General features: G+C 45.3%; 1 protein-coding gene across 1 annotated transcript in view; it reads right to left on the bottom strand.

Moving 5' to 3' along the window:
* Window positions 1-1,913: 1,913 nt before the first annotated feature.
* The window catches only part of LOC108573717 (titin homolog), a 31,257-nt gene continuing 13,997 nt past the window's right edge, over window positions 1,914-19,173 (bottom strand). The window contains exons 2-8 of the mRNA XM_017936190.1: window positions 16,149-16,196; window positions 14,850-15,323; window positions 13,818-14,096; window positions 12,974-13,312; window positions 4,589-12,829; window positions 2,560-4,102; window positions 1,914-2,016 (exon numbers count right to left, since the gene is read on the bottom strand). Coding sequence (XP_017791679.1) covers window positions 1,914-2,016; window positions 2,560-4,102; window positions 4,589-12,829; window positions 12,974-13,312; window positions 13,818-14,096; window positions 14,850-15,323; window positions 16,149-16,196 — 11,027 coding nt within the window. The remainder of the gene's footprint in view (window positions 2,017-2,559; window positions 4,103-4,588; window positions 12,830-12,973; window positions 13,313-13,817; window positions 14,097-14,849; window positions 15,324-16,148; window positions 16,197-19,173) is intronic.

Here is a 19,173-nt window from a genome sequence, read left to right as displayed (position 1 = left end):
ATTTTCCCTCTTTGTAACTTGTGGCGCGAACGGAACAACACTTGATCGGCTCGGTTCGTTTTCCAACGCGCACTCGTTCTTATGTATGGCTTAGCAGAGAAAGTATCAAATTATAATTGACTTCGTTCAGTGGACAAACGCAGAAAGGAAAAAGGGTGGGGGAACACTGTGTTATTCTCTCTGATATCGGATCGATGAAACGATCCTGTGAAACACTTTGAGACTGAGGAAACGAAGAACGATGATCGTATAGATAATTAATATACTTTCGTACAAACGTATGGAGAAGCAAATTCGCGATCGGTCCTCCGCGCGAGCCGCTGTTTGAGCTTTGAGATACGCGTACCTTTCGTCTTGTCTTGTCTTGTCTCTTTCTTTCTTTCTTTTCCTCTTTACTTTATCTCTTTAAACATATTTTAATGTACCATGCACAAAACACACATACGCGCGTGCGAGTCCTCGGATACGATCTTTGTTTTTTATTGCACGGATCGCCTACGCGATAAGGAGGAAAGATTTTTCGCGTGTATAATGACGGAGTTTGGTAGGAAGACGAAGATTATAGAAACTCTGAGAGGAAGTCGTAAAGTATAGTTGGCAGAGGTTACTCAGGTTCATGGAAGAATTCGTGTGATCCATGTGGATCGATCTAGGCGATGTGCGTGTGAGCGTTATCGTTTCTCGATCGTATCCGAGGACACGCGTGAACGTCAGCAGACGTGAATAAATGATGGACTGCTCGTTGGCGCGCGACGCGTGTCAGCCAGTGAACGATCTTAGATCTATCGCGATCGTGCAGCGGATCACCGTGGATCATCGTTGTTCAAGTTACTACAGTGGTATTACAAGAGCAATTGTTCGTGTGCGGATATGTATATATATATATACTCGCTTTGTCGATCGTACGGGCGAAATCGGCGAGACTTCGAGTAAAAGATCTGCGCGCCAAAGAATTGATTTGAATTTTTGCGCGGGAAAGAAGCACTCGCGGTATGTCCCCCGTACGATCTTTCGATTGCTGTTACAATGTCACTGTACACAAGAAATCGCGGTTTCGCGCGTGTCACCGAACATTTGTATATCTTTTCCTCTTTTTTTTTTTGTCGTTTTACTGTTTTTTTTTCTTCCCTTTGAGGAGCGCGCGGTTCGCGTTCACAATAATCGAAACGCTTTTTTTAAATTATCGTTTATCCTTTTCCCATCACCACACTTATGTTCCTAATGACGATTTCCCCGAGTGTCGAACTCAAACGACGATAATCGCGGTCGAAATCAGCTCGAAGAGGGTTTTTGGCTGCCACGGAACGAAAGTTTTAGTGCCGCTGTTGTCGGCACTGACGAAGGCACAGTCATAAGTCTCGTACGTTCAGCAACTTATCTCTCTCTCTCTCTCTCTCTTTCTCTCTCTCTCTCTCTCTTAATCGTATTACTTTTTTTTTCTTCTCCATAACCATCGTCTTTACTTGTAAAAAACGAAAAAAAAAAAAAATGGCGTGAGACGTAGAACTATCACGAAATATCTCTCCACTATATATCCATATTCTCCCAGTTCCACCGGTTTGCTTCTCTCTGCTTCACGTTTGGCACCACAAACGAGCCTTGTATTACACGGCTAAATTCTCCATTTTGCAGTCCCTTCCGTTCTTCTCTCTCGCGCTCTCTCTCTCTCTCTCTCTCTCTCTCTCTCGCTTTTTTTCTCTTTTATATAACATAATATAATATTATAATATAAACGTTTACGGTTTTGGCCACTCAGTTCGTGATCGCCGAAGCACATTACAGTCTGTGTTCTGCGACATTTCGATAGTTTAGAATATTTCTTAATTCACTTTTATACAACACTGATCCTGCTGCTTCTAGACTTCCTTGTGCGTACGTTTCTTTGTCGGATCCCCGGGATCGTATTGGCCGGCTCATCTCCTCCTTCTGGCCGTGACTGCAGCGATCATTTGCCTCAACATTGGCTCCGGGCTGCACACTCGTGGATCGCATTTCATGTTGCCATCACCTCCACAACTGAAATTGTACAAATACATATTCATTATTTAATTTGTCCACGTTGAAAAAGTAGAAAAGTTTTTGCGTTTGAGCTTCTAGTCAATCTATCACATAAAAGTACAGAATGGATCTTAACCCTAGTGTGGTCTTCGGGTCCATTTTGACCCATCGCTTTCTCATTTTTTAAATAACTTGTGCTGTTATCAAGTTTATGTTCCCCCTTAATGATATATTAAAAGTTTATTGTCATGGTATATATAGTGTGAAAAAATTGTAACAAAAATTGTTACGCATAAGGTCTTTGGGTCTTTTCTGACCCAACCCTTGGTTTGACCCCTTTTTTAAATTGCCGAACTAGGGTTAATTGGTATAATTAAAAAGCAAACGTTTCTTCGTGTTCAAATAACTAATAAATGTGGAATGGAGTTTGTTCATTTAAATAAATATTCCTGTGAACTACCTCCCACATAAATTTCATCAAAATCGATACGTTCCCCCGTGAGTGTTTCTCAATTTTCCTCCAAAAGCCACCAAAACGTGATTCAAACATAGATAACTTACGTGCACTGAAGACAAGGTCCCGACGCGGACCTAATGACTTCTCCAACGCGGTACGCTTGTCCGCGGATTTGACAGCCGTTTCGTTTCGCGGCTCCCTTGTACGCGTGGGCGTGGAAGTGCGGCGGCAACGTAGTCGTGGTCGTGGTCGTTGTCGTGGTGATATTCAGCGACGTGGCCATCGATACCGGGCACTCGTATCTCGGGCAACAGAAGCCGTTGATTGGCTCCTCGTGGCATCCTGGGATCGGTGGTGGACAGCTCTGTTGTAGACAGATGATGTCGCTTCTGAAGCAGAAGCAGAAATCACAGGGATCGTCCCTTGGTATCTGTTGAGCTGATACGTAGACTTTGCCACCGAATCTGCAAGTTCCTGGCCCATAAATCGCCTGATCATCTTCGTCGTAATCCTCGTCTGGGTTCAAGTAGCTGCCACCGTGTATTGGGAAGTGTGGATTCTCCTCTCCAGTCACTGTCTGATCTGGATACTCGTGTGTCTGAGGAGCTGGAGTAGTCGTAGGTCGTCCGTGAAGATCAGGATGTACTGGTTTCTCTGTAGCTTGGTACGTCTCGTTCACTGGTGGAACGTGTTCGTCGTATACACCTGGAACATGTTCTTCAGCTGATTCCTCCTTCTCCGTCGTTGGAACGGTTTCCGGAATCGTTGGTTCGCCATGTGGTGGAAGACCTTCTTCACCTTCTTCTCCTTCATGTTCCTCTTCCGTTGGTTCTACGACACTTGGTTCTATTGGAAGCGCTGTCTTAGTGATAGGCTCTTCAACAGGTGCTTCGGTTGATTGTTCTTCTGGTTTCATCGAAACTTCCTCTTCTTTGTGTTCTTCAGGGGCAACCGGTGCCACTGTGCTCTTTTCTTCTGGCACTTCTGTCGCTGCTTGCACTGTTGAGTGCTCTTCTTCAGGGGTTCTTTCAGTTTCTGGATGTTCCTTAGTTTCATGTTCTGTGGAAGCTTCGACTGGGGATTCTGTTGAAGAGGGTTGAGCTTCTGATACACTGGGTTGTGCTTCTGTTGCAGGAGCTTGTGGTTCCTCTGGCGGTTGGCTTGGTTCAGCTTCCTTTGTCGTTGCTTCTTCAGGGGCAGCTGGGGTTTCTGTGGATTCGGCAGGAGATACTGGAGGTTGCGTTTCGTGAGGAGAGGTTGCTTCAGCCTCAGGCGCAGCTGTGGTTGGCTGTACCATTTCTTCTTCGCCTATTGTTGGAAGACTGGTTGACTTTTCTTCAGTTTGTGGAGCTTCAGTTACGCTTGGTGTTTGTTCCTTGACCAGAATACCTTCCGTGGTTTGAGGAGTTTCTCCTTCAGGCGCTGGGGTTTGTTGTTCACCTTCTGCAGGTTTTTCTTCTCCAGGAAGAGTCTTTTCTGTTGTTTCAACAGGTTGCTCTCCTTCAGGAAGTGCCTTTTCTGTTGTTTCAACAGGTTGCTCTCCTTCAGGAAGTGCCTTTTCAGTTGTTCCTCCAGGTTGTTCTCCTTCAAGAAGTCCCTTCTCCGTTATTCCTTCAGGTTGTTCTTCAGGCAAACTCTTCACTGGTACTTTAGAAGTTTGTTCTTCCTCTGGAGCTTGAGTAGTAGGTTGAGCTTGTACTGTTGAATGCTCTTCTTCAGGAGTTGTTTCAGTTTCTGGGTGTTCCTTAGTTTCGTGTTCTGTGGTAGTTTCGACTGGGGATTCTGTTGAAGAGGGTTGAGCTTCTGATACACTGGGTTGTGCTTCTGTTACAGCAACTTGTGGTCCCTCTGATGGTTGGCTTGGTTCAGCTTCTTTTGTCGTTGCTTCTTCCGGAGCAGCTGGAGTTTCCGTGGATTCGACAGGAGATACTGGAGCTTCCTGAGGAGAGGTTACTTCAGCCTCAGGTGCAGCTGTGGTTGGCTGCGCCATTTCCTCTTCGCCTGTTGTTGGAAGACTGGTTGACTTTTCTTCAGCTTGAGGAACTTCAGTTACGCTTGGTGTTTGTTCCTTGATCAGAATACCTTCCGTGGTTTGGGGAGCTTCTCCTTCAGGCGCTGGAGTTTGTTGTTCACCTTCTGCAGGTTTTTCTTCTCCAGGAAGTGTCTTTTCTGTTGTCTCAACAGGTTGTTCCCCTTCAGGAAGTGCTTTTTCAGTTGTTCCTTCAGGAAGTGCCTTCTCCGTTGTTCCTTCAGGAAGTGCCTTCTCCGTTGTTCCTTCAGGTTGTTCTTCAGGCAAACTCTTCACTGGTACTTCAGAAGCTTGTTCTCCTTCTGGAGCTTGAGTAGTAGGATGCTCTGGACCTTCACTAGGAATTTCTTTCTCTGGTGCTTCAGTAGTAATTTCCTGTTCTGGCATTCCAGTTGGAACTTGTTCACTAGGAGTTACTTTCAAAGGAGCTTCAGTTGAATATTCTTTTTCAGGCATTTCAGTAGTTATTGCTTTCTCTGGAACTTCAACAGGTTGTTCTTTCTCTGGAATTTCTGTAGCAGGAGTCATTTTCTCTGGAACTTCGGTAGCTTGCGCAGGTCCTTCAGTAGGAAGTGCCTTCTCTGGTACTTCAGATGGTTCTTGGCCTGTTGGTTCTTCAGTTGTCTCTTTCTCTGGCAATTCAGTCGAACCTGCCTCAACAGGTGCCTTAGAAACAGCTTCAGTTACCTTTTCAATCTCTGCTGATGGTGTTGTTGTTTGTTCTTCAGCTTGTCCTTTCTCTTCTACCATCGGTTTTTCAGTTTCTTCTTCCACAGAAGGTGCTTCAGTTTGTTGCGTTACCTCTGGCAAGCCTTCTTCCGGTTGCTTCTCAGTAACAGCAGGTTGTTCTTCAGGAGTTGGACTCACTTCACTTGGGACAGTCGTTTCTTTCTCTTCGGTTACACCTTCAGTTTCCGTTACAGCTTTATGTTCTTCAGCTCCTTCTTCAGGCGAGATTGGAACAGTTTCTGGCATCGATGTAGAGCTTGCTTCTGCAGCTGGTACAGGTGTTTCACTGGGTTGTTCTTCACTTGGAACTGTAACTCCTTCACTTTCAGGAACAGGCATCTTCGTTGGTTCAGTTGACGTTACACCCTCTTCTGCAATTGGCTTCTGAGTTCCTTCTTCAGGTTTCTGTTCTTCCTCAGCCTCAACAGGGCTAACTGGCATTGTGGTTCCCTTTTCAGTTGATACCTCTGGTGTTTCAGTTACTTCCTTGAGTGACAGATCAGGTACCACTGTCGTTTGTTCTTGTTTCTCAGTTACCTGTTCTGGAACTTCACGTTCTGGTACTGCTGTAGCTTCAGACACTTCACCTTCGACAGGAGCACTAGTTGGTCCCTCAGTTGCTGGTTGTTCTTCAGGCTGAGCAGGCTGTTCTTCAATTCCTATAGTAACCATTTCTTCAGTAACAGGTATTGCAGTCTCCTTTTCAACCGAGGGTTGCTCAGTTTGTTCTTGAGGCATAGTCATTTCAGGAGCTGCTTTCACAGTGGTGGCTTCAGGTGCTGCTTCCGTGCTCACTTCTTGAGAAACAAGAGATGGAGTGGTGGTTCCTTCTTCAGCAGGTGAAATGGATTCAGGAGTTTGCTCTTCTCCAGATGGAGTTACTTCTGGTTGTTGATCTTTAGGTTTTGGAGTTTCTTCTGCTGGCTTTGTTTCAATCATAACTGCTGGCTCTTCAGTAACTCCTTCCTTCTCTGTCGGTTCTTTAGTTTCAATGGGTACAGATGGTTCTTCAGTGCCTGTCTCAGCAGCTTCAGTAGAACTTGGTACCTGTTCTCCAGGCATCTTCTCAGGTTGTTCTTCAGGAGCTTCAGTTTGTTCCTCACTAGTCTCTACAGTTGCCTTGACTGCACCTTCAGGCGCAAGTGTTTCTTTGGTTTGTTCTTCTGCTATGGTAGTAGGTATCAAGGGTTGTTCGGTTCCAACTGGTACAGTTTGCCCTTCTTCAGAGGGCACATCTGGTTTCTTAGTAACTTCTTCACTCGATGGTGCCATTGTTCCTTCTACAGGTCCTTCAGTGCCGGTTGGTTCTTCTTTAGTCAAACCAGGAGTAGTTGCTTCCTCTGGTACAGATACTGGAGCCTCTGTAGAAACTCCTATTTCTACAGTTGCAGGTGTTTCACTTTCAGATGGTTTAGCAGTTTCCTGTTCGACTGGAGTAACTTCCAGTTCTTCGCCTGCTGTAACGCCTTGTTCTGGAGTAGACGTTTCCACAGGAGATGGCTTTTCAGTCGCTGCCTCGCTAGGTTGAACAGTCTCCAATTTACCTTCTGTCGTTGGCTGTTCAGGCTGAACAGGCTGTTCTCCTTCAGATGGTTCAGTTCCTTTCACTCCTTCTTCGCCAGGATGTGTCACAGATTCTACGCCCGCAGTAGTTCCTTCTTCTAATGGTTTCTCAGTTTCAGCACCTGATGGAGTTTGTCCTGCTAGCTCTGGAATAACGGAAGAGCTTGGAATTTCAGGTTCTTTGCTCACACCTTCCGGAACTGCAGGGGAAACGGTTGTCTGTTCTTCGCCCTCTGCAGGTTTTGTTTCTTCTTCAGGTTGCTTGGTGGTAGGAGCTTCCTTTTCGATTCCAACGGAAGTATGCTCTTGCGGAATTGCCTCTGTTGTCTGTTCTTCCCCAGCAGCTGGACTCGAGGGTTGCTCTTCAGAAACTTGTCCTTCGATTGGCTGTTCAGTGGATGGCACCCTGGTTACCTGTTCCTCCTGTTCCTCCACGCTCTTCGCCGAGGTGCTTGGTAGTTCCGGTGAAGATTCTTTCGTTTCCTCTTGAGGAATTTGACTAGAAGACTCTACCTGCTCTGGAGGTACTGGACTAAGGGTATGCTCTTCGGGTTCTTTGGCAGCTTCTCCGACGGTAGTCGTTTGTACGTGCTCAGGTTCGGCGGATTTCGGTGTCGTCTGTGCTTCCTCGGTCAAACCAGGTGCAACTGTCTGTTCACCGCTGGGTACGTGCATCTCAGGTGCTATTGTCGAATGTTCCTCACCAGCTTCCGTTGTGGCTTCTTTAACCGTGACTTCGGGCGATACAGTCTTCTGTTCTTTTTCCTCCGTTTCGTATTTATGCGTATCGTTCTCGATCATATGATTACCAGATTCCAGTACTGCAGTAGGCGTGGAGTCGCAAGTGTACATTGGACAGCAGGGATCACTGTTAGTGTGTATTGGCATGCAGTTGGTCAAGTCAGTTGGCGGTGGTGAACACGTTACGAGCTCACACTGAACAATACTACTGACACAGTGACAGTGCAGTTGACAAGGATTGACAGGAGGAACAACGGAGTTGTTGCTGTAAGATTGTCCTTCGAGAAGACAATTGCCTTCTCCTGGAATTAGATGTGGTTCCTCTGATGTTCCTTCTTCCGGTATTACTCCAGCTACTGTAGACTGTTCGATCACTTCTTCAGTCGTTACTTTTGGCGATACTTCTGCGTATGGTGTGGTTGCTGGAATCTCTTCTTCCTTGGCTGGTGCAGCAGTCGAAGGTTCTGCAGCCTTCTCTTCCGTCAGCGGAGCTTCCGTTTCCTTTTCTTGTGGAATTGCCGTTGTACTTCCTTCTTGCGGTAGAGTCACTTTCGGTTCAGCTTCTTCGGGAGGAGAAACTTTCTGTTCTTCTTCAGGTAATGGTGTTTCTTCAGAAGGTGCTACGGTTGTCTTAGCAGCTGCAGCTTCAGTGGAAGACACTTCAGGCGCCTGAGTTATGGCACCTTCCTCGGGAATTTTACCTTCTTGTTCAGTTGTTTCCTCCCCTGGAATAGCTGCTGTGGATGCTTCAACTAGTACTTCTGGTTGTTGAGTGCTTCCTTCTGGCAACTGTTCCTCTTCAACAGGTTCTGGAGCTTGTTTAGTAGGTTCCGTGGAAGGTTCTTCATGTGTGGGAGCTTCCGTTGGTTTTTCTTCGGGTACTCCAGTCTCAGTTTGAGCTTCTTCCGTAGGCGAGATCTCTCCTTCAGGAACAGCCGTAGAAGCTTCTGGAACTTCCTTTGGTACTTCTGTCGATACTTCAGGTACCTCTTTAGGAGCAGTAGTAGGACTAACTGTTTCTTCTACGCCAGGAACTTTTGTAGGCACGGCTTCAGTACCTTCTGATGGTTTCTCTTCAATCATTGGACCTTCCGTTGAAATTTCTACAGATACTGGTACAATCTCCTGAGGAGGTGTTGGTTCAGTTGCTTCCGCTGTTGGTCTTTCTTCTTCCGCAGGTTTTTCTGTTAATTTTCCTTCTTCAACAGGTGGTTCAGTTGGCTTTTCTTCTTCAGCAGGTCCTTCTGTTGGTTCTGCTTCTTCTACTGGCTTTTCAGTTGCTTTTTCCTCTTCAACTGGTCCTTCCGTTGGTTTCATTTCCTCTGCTGGTTTTTCTTCTTCAACAGGTCCTTCTGTTGGTTTACCTTCTTCTACTGGTCCTTCTGTTGGTTTCATCTCTTCTTCTGGTCTACCTTCTTCTGGTCTTTCTGTTGGTTTCACCTCCTCTTCTGGTTTTCCTTCTTCAACTGGTCCTTCTGTTGGTTTAACTTCTTCAACTGGTCCTTCTGTTGGTTTCATCTCCTCTTCTGGTTTACCTTCTTCAACTGGTCCTTCTGTTGGTTTCACCTCCTCTTCTGGTTTTTCTTTCTCAACAGGACCTTCAGTTGGTTTCACTTCCTCCGTTGGTTTTTCTTCTTCCAAAGGTCCCTCTATTGGTTTTCCTTCTTCCAAAGGCCCCTCTGTCGGTTTTCCTTCTTCCAAAGGTCCCTCTGTCAGTTTCTCCTCTTCTAAAGGTTTGCTTTCCTCCACAGGACCTTCAGTCGTCTTTCCTTCTTCCAGAGGTAACTCTGTTTGTTCAGCTGGTTTTTCTTCTTCAAGAGGTCCTTCAGTTGGTCCTTCTTCTGCAAGTTTTCCTTCCTCAACAGGCATCTCAGTCGGTCTTTGCTCTTGGACAGGTTCTTGTACCTCGGTTGGTCCTTCAGTTGGTTGCTCACCTTCAGCAGGTTGTTCTTCTACAGGTTTTTCAGTCGGTTTCTCCTTCTCAACTGGTCCTTCCGTTGGTTTCGCTTCTTCAGTCGGTTTCTCCTCCTCAACAGGGCCTTCCGTTGGTTTCGCTTCCTCTGCTGGTTTTCCTTCTTCAAGAGGTCCTTCCGTTGGTTTCTCTTCCTCCGTTGGTTTTCCTTCTTCAACAGGTCCTTCTGTTGTTGGTTTCTCTTCCTCTACTGGTTTTCCTTCTTCCACAGGTCCTTCCGTTGGTTTCTCCTCCTCGACAGGCTTTTCAGATGCTTCTTCGCCCGCTACAGGCATTCCAGTCGTCACTTCCGCCTCCACAGGCTTTTCAGTTGGCTTCTCTTCTTCAAGAGATGGCTTCTGAACGCCTTCTGCTTCTTCAGGCGGCCTTTCTGCTCCCATTGCTTCATCCTCTTTACGTTCACTGATAGGAGACTTGGTCGATGTGTATCCTTCAACCGGAGCTTGCGTTCCCTCCTTTTCTAATCCAGCTTCAGTTATCGTCTCCTCCGTTGCTGGTGACCCAACCATAGGACCTTCAGTTTGAACCTCTTCTCTCATTGGCTCTTCTGTCTTCTGTTCCTCCGGAGTTGCCTCAGTCTGTTCTAAACTAGGTTGTTCCGTTCCAGCTTCCGGTGCTTCTGTCTTCTGTTCTTCCACAGACACTACCGTTGGATGTACCTCTACCATTAATGTACCTTCAGTTGGTTTCTCAACCTCTGCCATTTCTTGAGTGACCGATGAACTTTCAATTTCTGGAGTGGTTCCTTCTTTCGGAGCTTCCTCTACACCAGGTCTTTCACTTCCTTCAGCTTCACTAACCGGCATCTGTGGCGTGCTTGGAGCTTCCTCTGCACCAGGTTTTTCACTTGCTTCTGTTTCACTAATAGGTATCTGCGGCGTGCTTGGAGCTTCCTCTGCACCAGGTTTTTCACTTGCTTCTGTTTCACTAATAGGTATCTGCGGCGTGCTTGGAGCTTCCTCTACACCAGGTCTTTCACTTCCTTCAGTTTCACTAATTGGTATCTGCGGCGTGCTTGGAGCTTCCTCTACACCAGGTTTTTCACTTCCTTCTGTTTCACTAACTGGTATTTCTGGCGTGCTTGGAGCTTCCTCTACACCAGGTCTTTCACTTCCTTCAGCTTCACTAACCGGCATCTGTGGCGTGCTTGGAGCTTCCTCTGCACCAGGTTTTTCACTTGCTTCAGTTTCACTAATTGGTATCTGCGGCGTGCTTGGAGCTTCCTCTACACCAGGTTTTTCACTTGCTTCTGTTTCACTAATAGGTATCTGCGGCGTGCTTGGAGTTTCCTCTGCACCAGGTTTTTCACTTGCTTCTGTTTCACTAATTGGTATCTGCGGCGTGCCTGGAGCTTCCTCTACACCAGGTTTTTCACTTGCTTCTGTTTCACTAATTGGTATTTGTGGTGTGCTTGGAGCTTCCTCTACACCAGGTTTTTCACTTCCTTCAGCTTCACTAACCGGCATCTGTGGCGTGCTTACCTCTTCACCTTCAATAACCTTAGGAGTGACTTCCTCTTCGCTAATAACTGGTTTCTCAGTCACTTGTTCTTCAGGTGCTTCTGAGCTGACACTAGGCTTTTCACTTGGTAAAACTTCTTTTGGCGCAACCGTGACTTGTTCCTCCTTTTCAGTGGCAGGTTTTTCCTCTGGAATTGCGCTGACATCCGTCGGTATTTCTTCAGCGTGTGGAGCTTCCGTTGATTGAGCCAATACAGCGCCTTCAGTCGTTACTTTCTCAGCTTCTGTAGTTTGTTCTTCGACAGCTGGTTGCTCCGTTGGTAATTGTTCAGTGACATGTGGCTGAGCTGGCGTCTCAGATGGATGTTCCTCAGGTACCTTTCCTTCTTCTTTCGAAGCTTCTTCACTGGAATCGCTCACTTCTTCAGAAGACGACTCTCCAGATTCCTCGAGAGGCAGTCCTTTAGTCGGTGGTTCTTCACCTTCCTCTTTCGTTAACGACATCTCAGAAGATGAAACCTCAGTACTGTGTTCCTCTTGTGAACCTGGTTGCTCAGTTTGTTGAGTCTCTTCCTGTGGGGCTTGCTGAGTCGAAATTTCTACAACAGGACCTGCAGGAACAGCTTCAGTTACTTCCTTCTCTTTTCCAGGAACCTCGCCAGCTTCTGTCACCGAAGGAACACCTTCTTCAGCCTTCTCTGGGCTCGGCGAAGTAACAGAAGGTCCTTCTTCCGGTAATTCTCCTTCAAACGCGGTGCCTTCTTCAGCTTCATGTTTGGGTGGAATCATTGTTTCGTGTGACGGAGGCAAGTACGTGGTTGGAGCCTTCTCAGGAGCTTCAGTCACGAGACTGCTTGGCACATGGAACTCTGGTGGTTTCATGTCAACGTATCCTTGAGTAACGGGCATCTCAGTCACTTCTTCCTGATCCTCTTTCTTGCTTTCAGGTACACGTTCTGTGATTGAAATACCTGGTGGACCGTATTCTGGAATCACAGGAGGCTGTTCTTCTTCGTGATGCTCTTCCGTCACTGCTGGTTGCTCACCAGTCTCAGGTCCTTCAGTAGGGACCATGTCGTCTTTCTTGGGAACCACACCAGGTAATCCTTCAGGAGCTTTGTGTTCAATTGGCAGTTGCGTCTTCTGTTCAACTGGAGCTTCCGTAATTACATGTTCTTCACCGTGTTCTATTGGAACAGCAGCTTCAGTGGGTTGTTGTTCTGTGCTGACTTCCATAGGCTTCTCCTTTTCTCCCTCTTGTTCAGGAACTTGCTCCGTGCTTGGCACTTCTTCAAGAGGTTTCTCAGTAGCAATTTCTGTTTCTGGTGTCGCGGTTTCTTCCGGTTTTCCTTCGATTGGTCCCATTGTTGTGATCTTCTCTTCCGGTTCAGAAACAACAGCAGGAGTTTCTGTCACCTTGCCTGCTTCTGTCACCGGTTCTTCACTCTTAGCCGTGGTAGCTTCTGCCTCAGGAACAGGGGACGTTCCCTTCTCTTCGCTTGGAATTTCAGGTGCTTGCGTAGGTTTCTCAGCTTCCTGGACTGGCTGCTCCTCTTCCGGTGCTTGCGTAGGTTTCTCACCTTCTTGGACTGTCTGCTCCTCTTCAGATAACGTTGCTTGAGTTACACTTGGTTCTTGTTCCAAACTAGTTACACTTTTTTCCGTTGGTTCCATTTCTTCTCCTTTCTCTGTGCTCGCCACTTCAGGTTGTTCTCCTTTCTGTATCTCACCTTCGGTTTGTGCTTCTTCTGGTATCGCTTGTTCAGTAACCACCGGTTGCACCTCTTCCTCTTTCACGGTAGTTGCTTCTTCAGGTTCAACTGCTGCCTTCGGTGAAGTCGCTTCTGGTGCTTCCTGGGGAACAGGCGTTTCAGTGATTCCTTGAGTAGTCTCTTCTGTAGGTTTAGGAATCATCTCTTCGCCCTTTTCTTCCAACGTTGGTGCTTCAGTTGCCTGAGTTTCTGCTTCCTGAGGAGGTTCAGTCAGTTTGGGTGCCGCGCTGGGTTCGGTCACAGAAGGAGCACCTTCTGTAGTATATTCCTCTTGCAATTTAGTTTCCTTCACAGTCGTTGCTGTCTCTGGAACGTGTTCTTCTTCAGAAGGAGCTTCTTCCGTTTCTTTCTTCGGTTCTTCCGTGGATGGTGCGCTTTCGACGGGAGATTCAGTGCCTTCTGCGTCTGCACCTTTGTGGACCTCAGGAATTGCGTTGTCTGATCCTGGGAAGGATTCCTCCGTCGTTTCAGGATGTAGAACTTCTTCCTCTGCTTCCGTTACGCTCGATACCGTGGTTTCTAGAACGTGTTCCTCTGTAGGCTGTTCCTCGCCCTTTGGTAACGCTGTGACGTCTTCTCCTTGTCCGTCGTCTGTGTAGAGAAACGTTTCTATAGAACTCGTTTCACTAGAGTCTAGGAATGTGAGGTGTAATTACGTTTCGAGAATAATTAATATAAAAATTTCAGTTTGAAAATTGAACAGATGCGAGGCCGTTGCTTTCGAAGCACTCCTTTTAAAATAAAAAACAGGGAGGAGTCAATTGTCACAGTTCTTTGCTCTAAATTGCGTTCTCCATTCTTCACGTAGTAACAATTAAAAAAAAAAAGTCACGAAGAGTCAAGAACTTTGTTAACGATTGGCCCATTCTTACCAAAAATTTTATCACAAGTTCTTTGCTCTAAATTGCGCTCTCCATTCTTCGCGTAACACGAAATACAAGCACGTCTTTGATTGACAACGCTTATTTTTCGCACGAATGAAGGTAACTGTTAACTTGGTTGTCATTTCCATGGGGAAAAGAATTATTCTCGAAACTTTATGGTCACATCTCGTACTGTTTGCTGGTTTCAAGTAACAAAGGATGAAGTATCTTACCGCATTCGTACGTGGTCGGGCAACACTCTCCTTCCGGCGGTGGCACAGCAGTGCAATTCTTCCCGTGCGTTTTCATCGGCGCTCCACAATCTTGGACAGCGCACGCGATGTCACCGCGGAAGCAATAGCAGTGCTGACAGGGCTGCGTCGAGTAAATCAAGTCGCCGTCTTCGTATACCTTGCCTTCGTGGTAGCATTGCGGAGTCGCGTCTGGGGCCATTGTGGTGGTCATGATCAGGCCGGTTGGTTCAACCGTCGTAGCAAGATCCTCGTCGTATTCTGATGAAGATTCACCATTAATCAACCTTGGTACATGTGTACTTCACAATATGTAGTCATTCGAAAGGAGAAAGTTTGTAGCAATTATTTTGACTTTCAATACGTCCACTGTACATATGATTCAGGACAATTTTTCACACATGTTTTTCTGACATAAAAAGAAGTCTACTTTTGAATCGTTAGGAAAATAATTGAATTAACAGCCTTATTGAAATGGAAGATGAGATAATTTGTCGTTCTTTTTTTTTTTTTTTTTGGAGTGAGTTAACTTTGGACAATGAACGCGTTAACGTCACAGTAAGCGATTTATTAAGTTCAGGTTGCTGAATTCTTGAAATGACAAATTTGCTTCTACTGAAATGTTCAGTGACACCAAATATTTAGCCAACACTGTTAAACCAATAGTCTAACTGACACCCTGATTTCATATAAATATATGAAATAAAAATTGAGGTTCATTTTTCATTGAAGTTAATTCACACGAAGTTAACTCATTGCAACCGAAGTTAATTCACTTGACTGTCTAACAAAATAAAATTCGTTCCTAAGAAAAATACCAAAATCCAGAGTCTACTTTATCCGTATCATTTCAACAACCTGCACACGATCAATAATACTTTTCTCCGCATTAAAGGAAGGATTAACGTCGAGGTAGAAGAATTCGTCACTGAATGTCCAGATACACTTTAAAAACCGAGTTTCAATGTTACTCTGCCACGTGACAGGGAAACAATCATTCCATGAAAAACTCACCACAGTTGTATTTGATCGGACAGCATATTCCAGGTTGATAGACAGGCCTGCATCCAGCCACACGCAACGTGCACTCCTGCATAACACAAGTAGTCCTGTTTCTGATACAGTAGCAGAGTTCGCAAGGATTTTGAGGATCGGTGGGCAATTGTGCCCCGTCGGCGTAGAACCGTTCGTTAACGTTGCATCCATAATTATCGTGGAAGCCCAACGCCGTGGAACCGGAGGTCGCTGGTGCACTAGTGGTCGATGTTAACAATTGTACCGGGACCTCGGGACAAGTGATGACAGGACAACACTGATCCGGACGTTTCTCCACTGTACAATCTTGACCGATGGCCTTCGTGAAGGGGCAGACCCTCAGGTAACACATCAACATTCGATTGTGACACGTGCAATTCAAGCATGGCTCGTTCGTGACGATTCGATCACCCTCCTGGTAATGTTGGAAGTTGTAGTAGCATCCTGCTTGGCCTGCGAATTTGCAAAACGATTAAGGATATCGTACTTTCTCATTGTCGCCGCTTCCACTCGATCGATCAATGCGAATATGACACATTGCATTATTCTAAGGAGGACATCGCACGTTCGACTGTTGCAAATTTATGCACGTATGTGCACAGGGTGTTTTCTTTATCTTGCGAAATTTGAGCATCTCGCGGGGGACTGAATTTATCGAAAAATTGCTTGAACAAAAGTTGTCTGGTACGCAGATACGGTGGAAATTATTTTTTCTCAGGTCGAGTGATCGAGGGAGAATTTTAAAGTCAAGTTCATTTTTTCAAATGGAACCATGTATTTGTTTTTCTATGGCATTTGTTGAGGAGAATTCAAGGACCTGCCATATGAGGTAATTTATTGTTGTAAAATGTTATAATTTCATGAGTTTCTAAGGAGTCGAGTAACCCCGAGTCGCTGGTTGACGGCTATTAGGCTATATACAAGGTATTTCGTTATTGAGTACTTGGTATTCAGTGAAAATGTGCGAGAAAAGATTGTTGGCACTTGGAAATGAAAGAGGCGTTCGACATTTCTCGAGCAGATTTGTACATCATTTGTTAAATCGAACAATGCTCATAATGAATTTCAGAACACCCTGTATATATAACAGGAGGAGGACAAAGAAGCAGTGGCCGACGTTCTTAATATTCATCGAAAGGATCGATTGAAAGCGGTGCCGTGTAAGAATCGTTAAAACGGCACGTGCCGTGTCTGTTCGACTGCGATACAATTAACCTCACGTCGTTGGCGTGCGTGTACATTGATTAGGTGTAATAAAAGTCGCCGCAGCTTACATACCTCCATCGTATTCTGCTACTTGTGTGGTATCCTGGTCGTATACGGGTGCTGTAACAAAAAAGGACACGCGTTTCATTACATTGTGTACGTGTAACGTACGTAATATAGGTTTTCGGGTGAGAAATTGAAAATTCGTCGAGACTTGAAACTAAACGTATAGTCGGTGGAAGCGATATAATATCTCGCAGGAGCACATCTAGCCCCTGCAGTATGTGCGTCCTTTTTTTAGTTTCCTTCTTTCGCTTTCCCTGGGGAAAGCTTATTTTTAAATCCTTAGGAAATATTAACCTTTTTCTTTTTCTTCAACTTTCGCTTTCCCTGGGGAAAGCTTATTTTTAAATCCTTAGGAAATATTAACCTTTTTCTTTTTTTTCAAGTCAAATATCTAACTGTTTAACTCAAAAGAGACTCTTAGGAAGAAAGTTAGAAAGGGACGAGATATTATTGTCATAACCACGACGTAGAGTTATGTATCCCGCGTTTTAGAAATGATCACACACCGCATAACTATTAAAAAGATACGTGCAAAATCTAAGTTTTTTTTACCGTAATTCATAATTTTATTAGACCGTCAAAAGGTTAAGTAGAAGCTTTCGCTTCCCGTATTGTGTTATCCTTTCTTTTATCTTCCTACCCAATTCGTTCCACAGAAGCCACCACACTTGTACAATGTCACATTACACATAAATGCGGTATTTCCAATAAAGCTACCGCATACGCATGTAGAACGAAAGGCGCGGAATACTTTTGAGCTGTACTGTACATTGACACGTGACCGATTTCACGACCTTACTACATATCGATTCCGTCGACTGTACAAGGTTAAATAATCTTAGGAACTCTATTTCCCATGAAATTCGCAGGGAGAGACGAGCCGTGTCTCTCCGGTGCATGCAGTTTATCATAGTAATTACCGGCGGGATGCGTTTGTCCGGAGGGTGAACCGGGCTTAACAACGGAGTGAGTCAAAGCGTCATATGGCGCGAGCGTACGTGGGCGAATTCTCGTTAACACCCTCGCCCCAGTCGAACGAATTGTATGGCGAGTGCACATGGAATACAGAATTCTCTTTTTCTCTCCGTCTCGTTCCCTCTCTCCGTCTCTCCCTTTATCCCGCCAGTTTTCACCGTCGACACATCCACGGTAAAAACGCACGTGCACGCTCGCCTCCTCTCTCTCTCTCTCTCTCTCTCTCTTCTCCGTGACGCGGCTTCGTTTTTGTAATTTCTTCGGAATTGAAGTGCCGCGCGCGCGGTACTCGAGAGTTCGATTGTTCGTGAAACGCGACACGCCACCCTCCTGCTTCCTGCTCGCACAATAAGCCTCTCTATTCGCCGATAGGATCTTCTCTATTCTCTTTTCCCTTAGGGCTCGCGTCTTCGCCGAGCGTTATTGCGATTTTCAGCCTGAAACGTTTCTCTCTCACCCCGCGAACCGGAGGAATTCGAGCGGCGTCCCGTTGGAAAAGGTGTACATATGTAGTTGGTGGAACTGTATTCGTGTATGCACGGTGAAATGTGAGGAAGTGTTTTTTTTTTCCGGGGAAAAAGGTGATTTGTTTGAGAAGTGAAGAGTATCGACGATTTTTTTATGCGTTCGTTTTATCAGAGGAAGTGTACGAATTCGTGTCGATATAACTTCCTTTCGGAAAGTCTCTGCTCGTAGTTTTTTTCTTTGAAAACCGTTCAGGAAACTCCTTTGGAATGCACAAAACGTTCACGGATACGTGCATTGCGAGGCGAAGGATTCGAATGTCCAGTAGAATCCCTTCATTGAGCGTACCGAGCTGGTAGATTTATTACATGCCGCTTGATGGTCCTTTGAGAAGGGTTTTATTGCCTGTGTGACGGCATCCTTTGTTCTAAATCGACTCTCGTGATACATTTTATAGTAAAAGCGTAAAAAATTCAGACTTGACGCTATTGTTTCAACAATTCGGATAAATTGGAAGATTAATCGTTTCAAATTAATCGAAACATGCTTCTGTTCCATACTTTATGTTCGTCCGACAGTTTTCGGAAGTAAAACGTTTGGTAGGTGAAAAAGAAAGGTGTGAGGAATTCGGTGCAGTAATTAATTTGCAGTGATCAAGGAACAAGACTGTTAAATTGTTTTTTTTTATTATATTCAATATTTAGTATCTGCTTATATATTTTATATTAAAACATAATTATGATAAAATTGAATTATTCCTCAGAATCTGCAGAGACAAATCGAATCAAACAGATTACGGTGTCAAACGTGCTTTCTGTTCTCTTAAACATGAAACAGATGTGTCAGATTCTATTATAACGTAAGATTTGTTGCTTACTCTTTAATTTAGTAAGATTTGTTCCTTACTCTTTAATTTACTGTCGAATGCTCGTGTATTAGTCGTTGAAATCGTCCAAACATCCTCTACACTACCAAAAATATAAAACTACAGCAAGCAATTTAAAAAAATAGAGGTGACCTAGAAATCTTTAAAGACCCTCCACTTACAAAAAAATGATTACTGCCATATTATAGCCCCCTACGACTTTTGTAAACAATTTTTCCGCAGCTCCAAAAATTAGCGGAGATATTCAAAATGATCGGAATTATTGCCTCTGTATACATTATTGTTTCTCAGAACACCCATCAAAGACCCAATTATTCCCTTAAAACCCCTACAATAATCTATTCATTTATTCCTCCATTCGATTTTTCCAAGTACAAGACAAATTTATTCTCGACGGTTTCCCCATTTTTCCTCCCCGTCAAATCCACCCATTCAATTCCCCCATTATCCTTCGAATTCCCGGAAGAACCAGATCAGTGTCACGCCCCGGATCGATCGAAGGAAGCACGTTCCGCTGTTGCAAGCGACGAGCGTGTGGTGGGAACCGTCTAGAAGCGGCGATCGGAAGTCGATTCGCGACTCTGAGGCGCGAGGTTGAAATGCGCGGCGCGTGCGTTTCCGCAAGGTGTTCCCGGCCAGCGCCACGGCATGGCACGGACATTCGCGTTTCCATACGTGCGTCGGTGTCGAGCCAAGGCATATTCG

Source organism: Habropoda laboriosa, unplaced genomic scaffold (genome assembly GCF_001263275.1).
Source record: "Habropoda laboriosa isolate 0110345459 unplaced genomic scaffold, ASM126327v1 scaffold126, whole genome shotgun sequence".
NCBI lineage: Eukaryota > Metazoa > Arthropoda > Insecta > Hymenoptera > Apidae > Habropoda > Habropoda laboriosa.
This window is presented reverse-complemented; position numbering and strand designations above follow the sequence as displayed.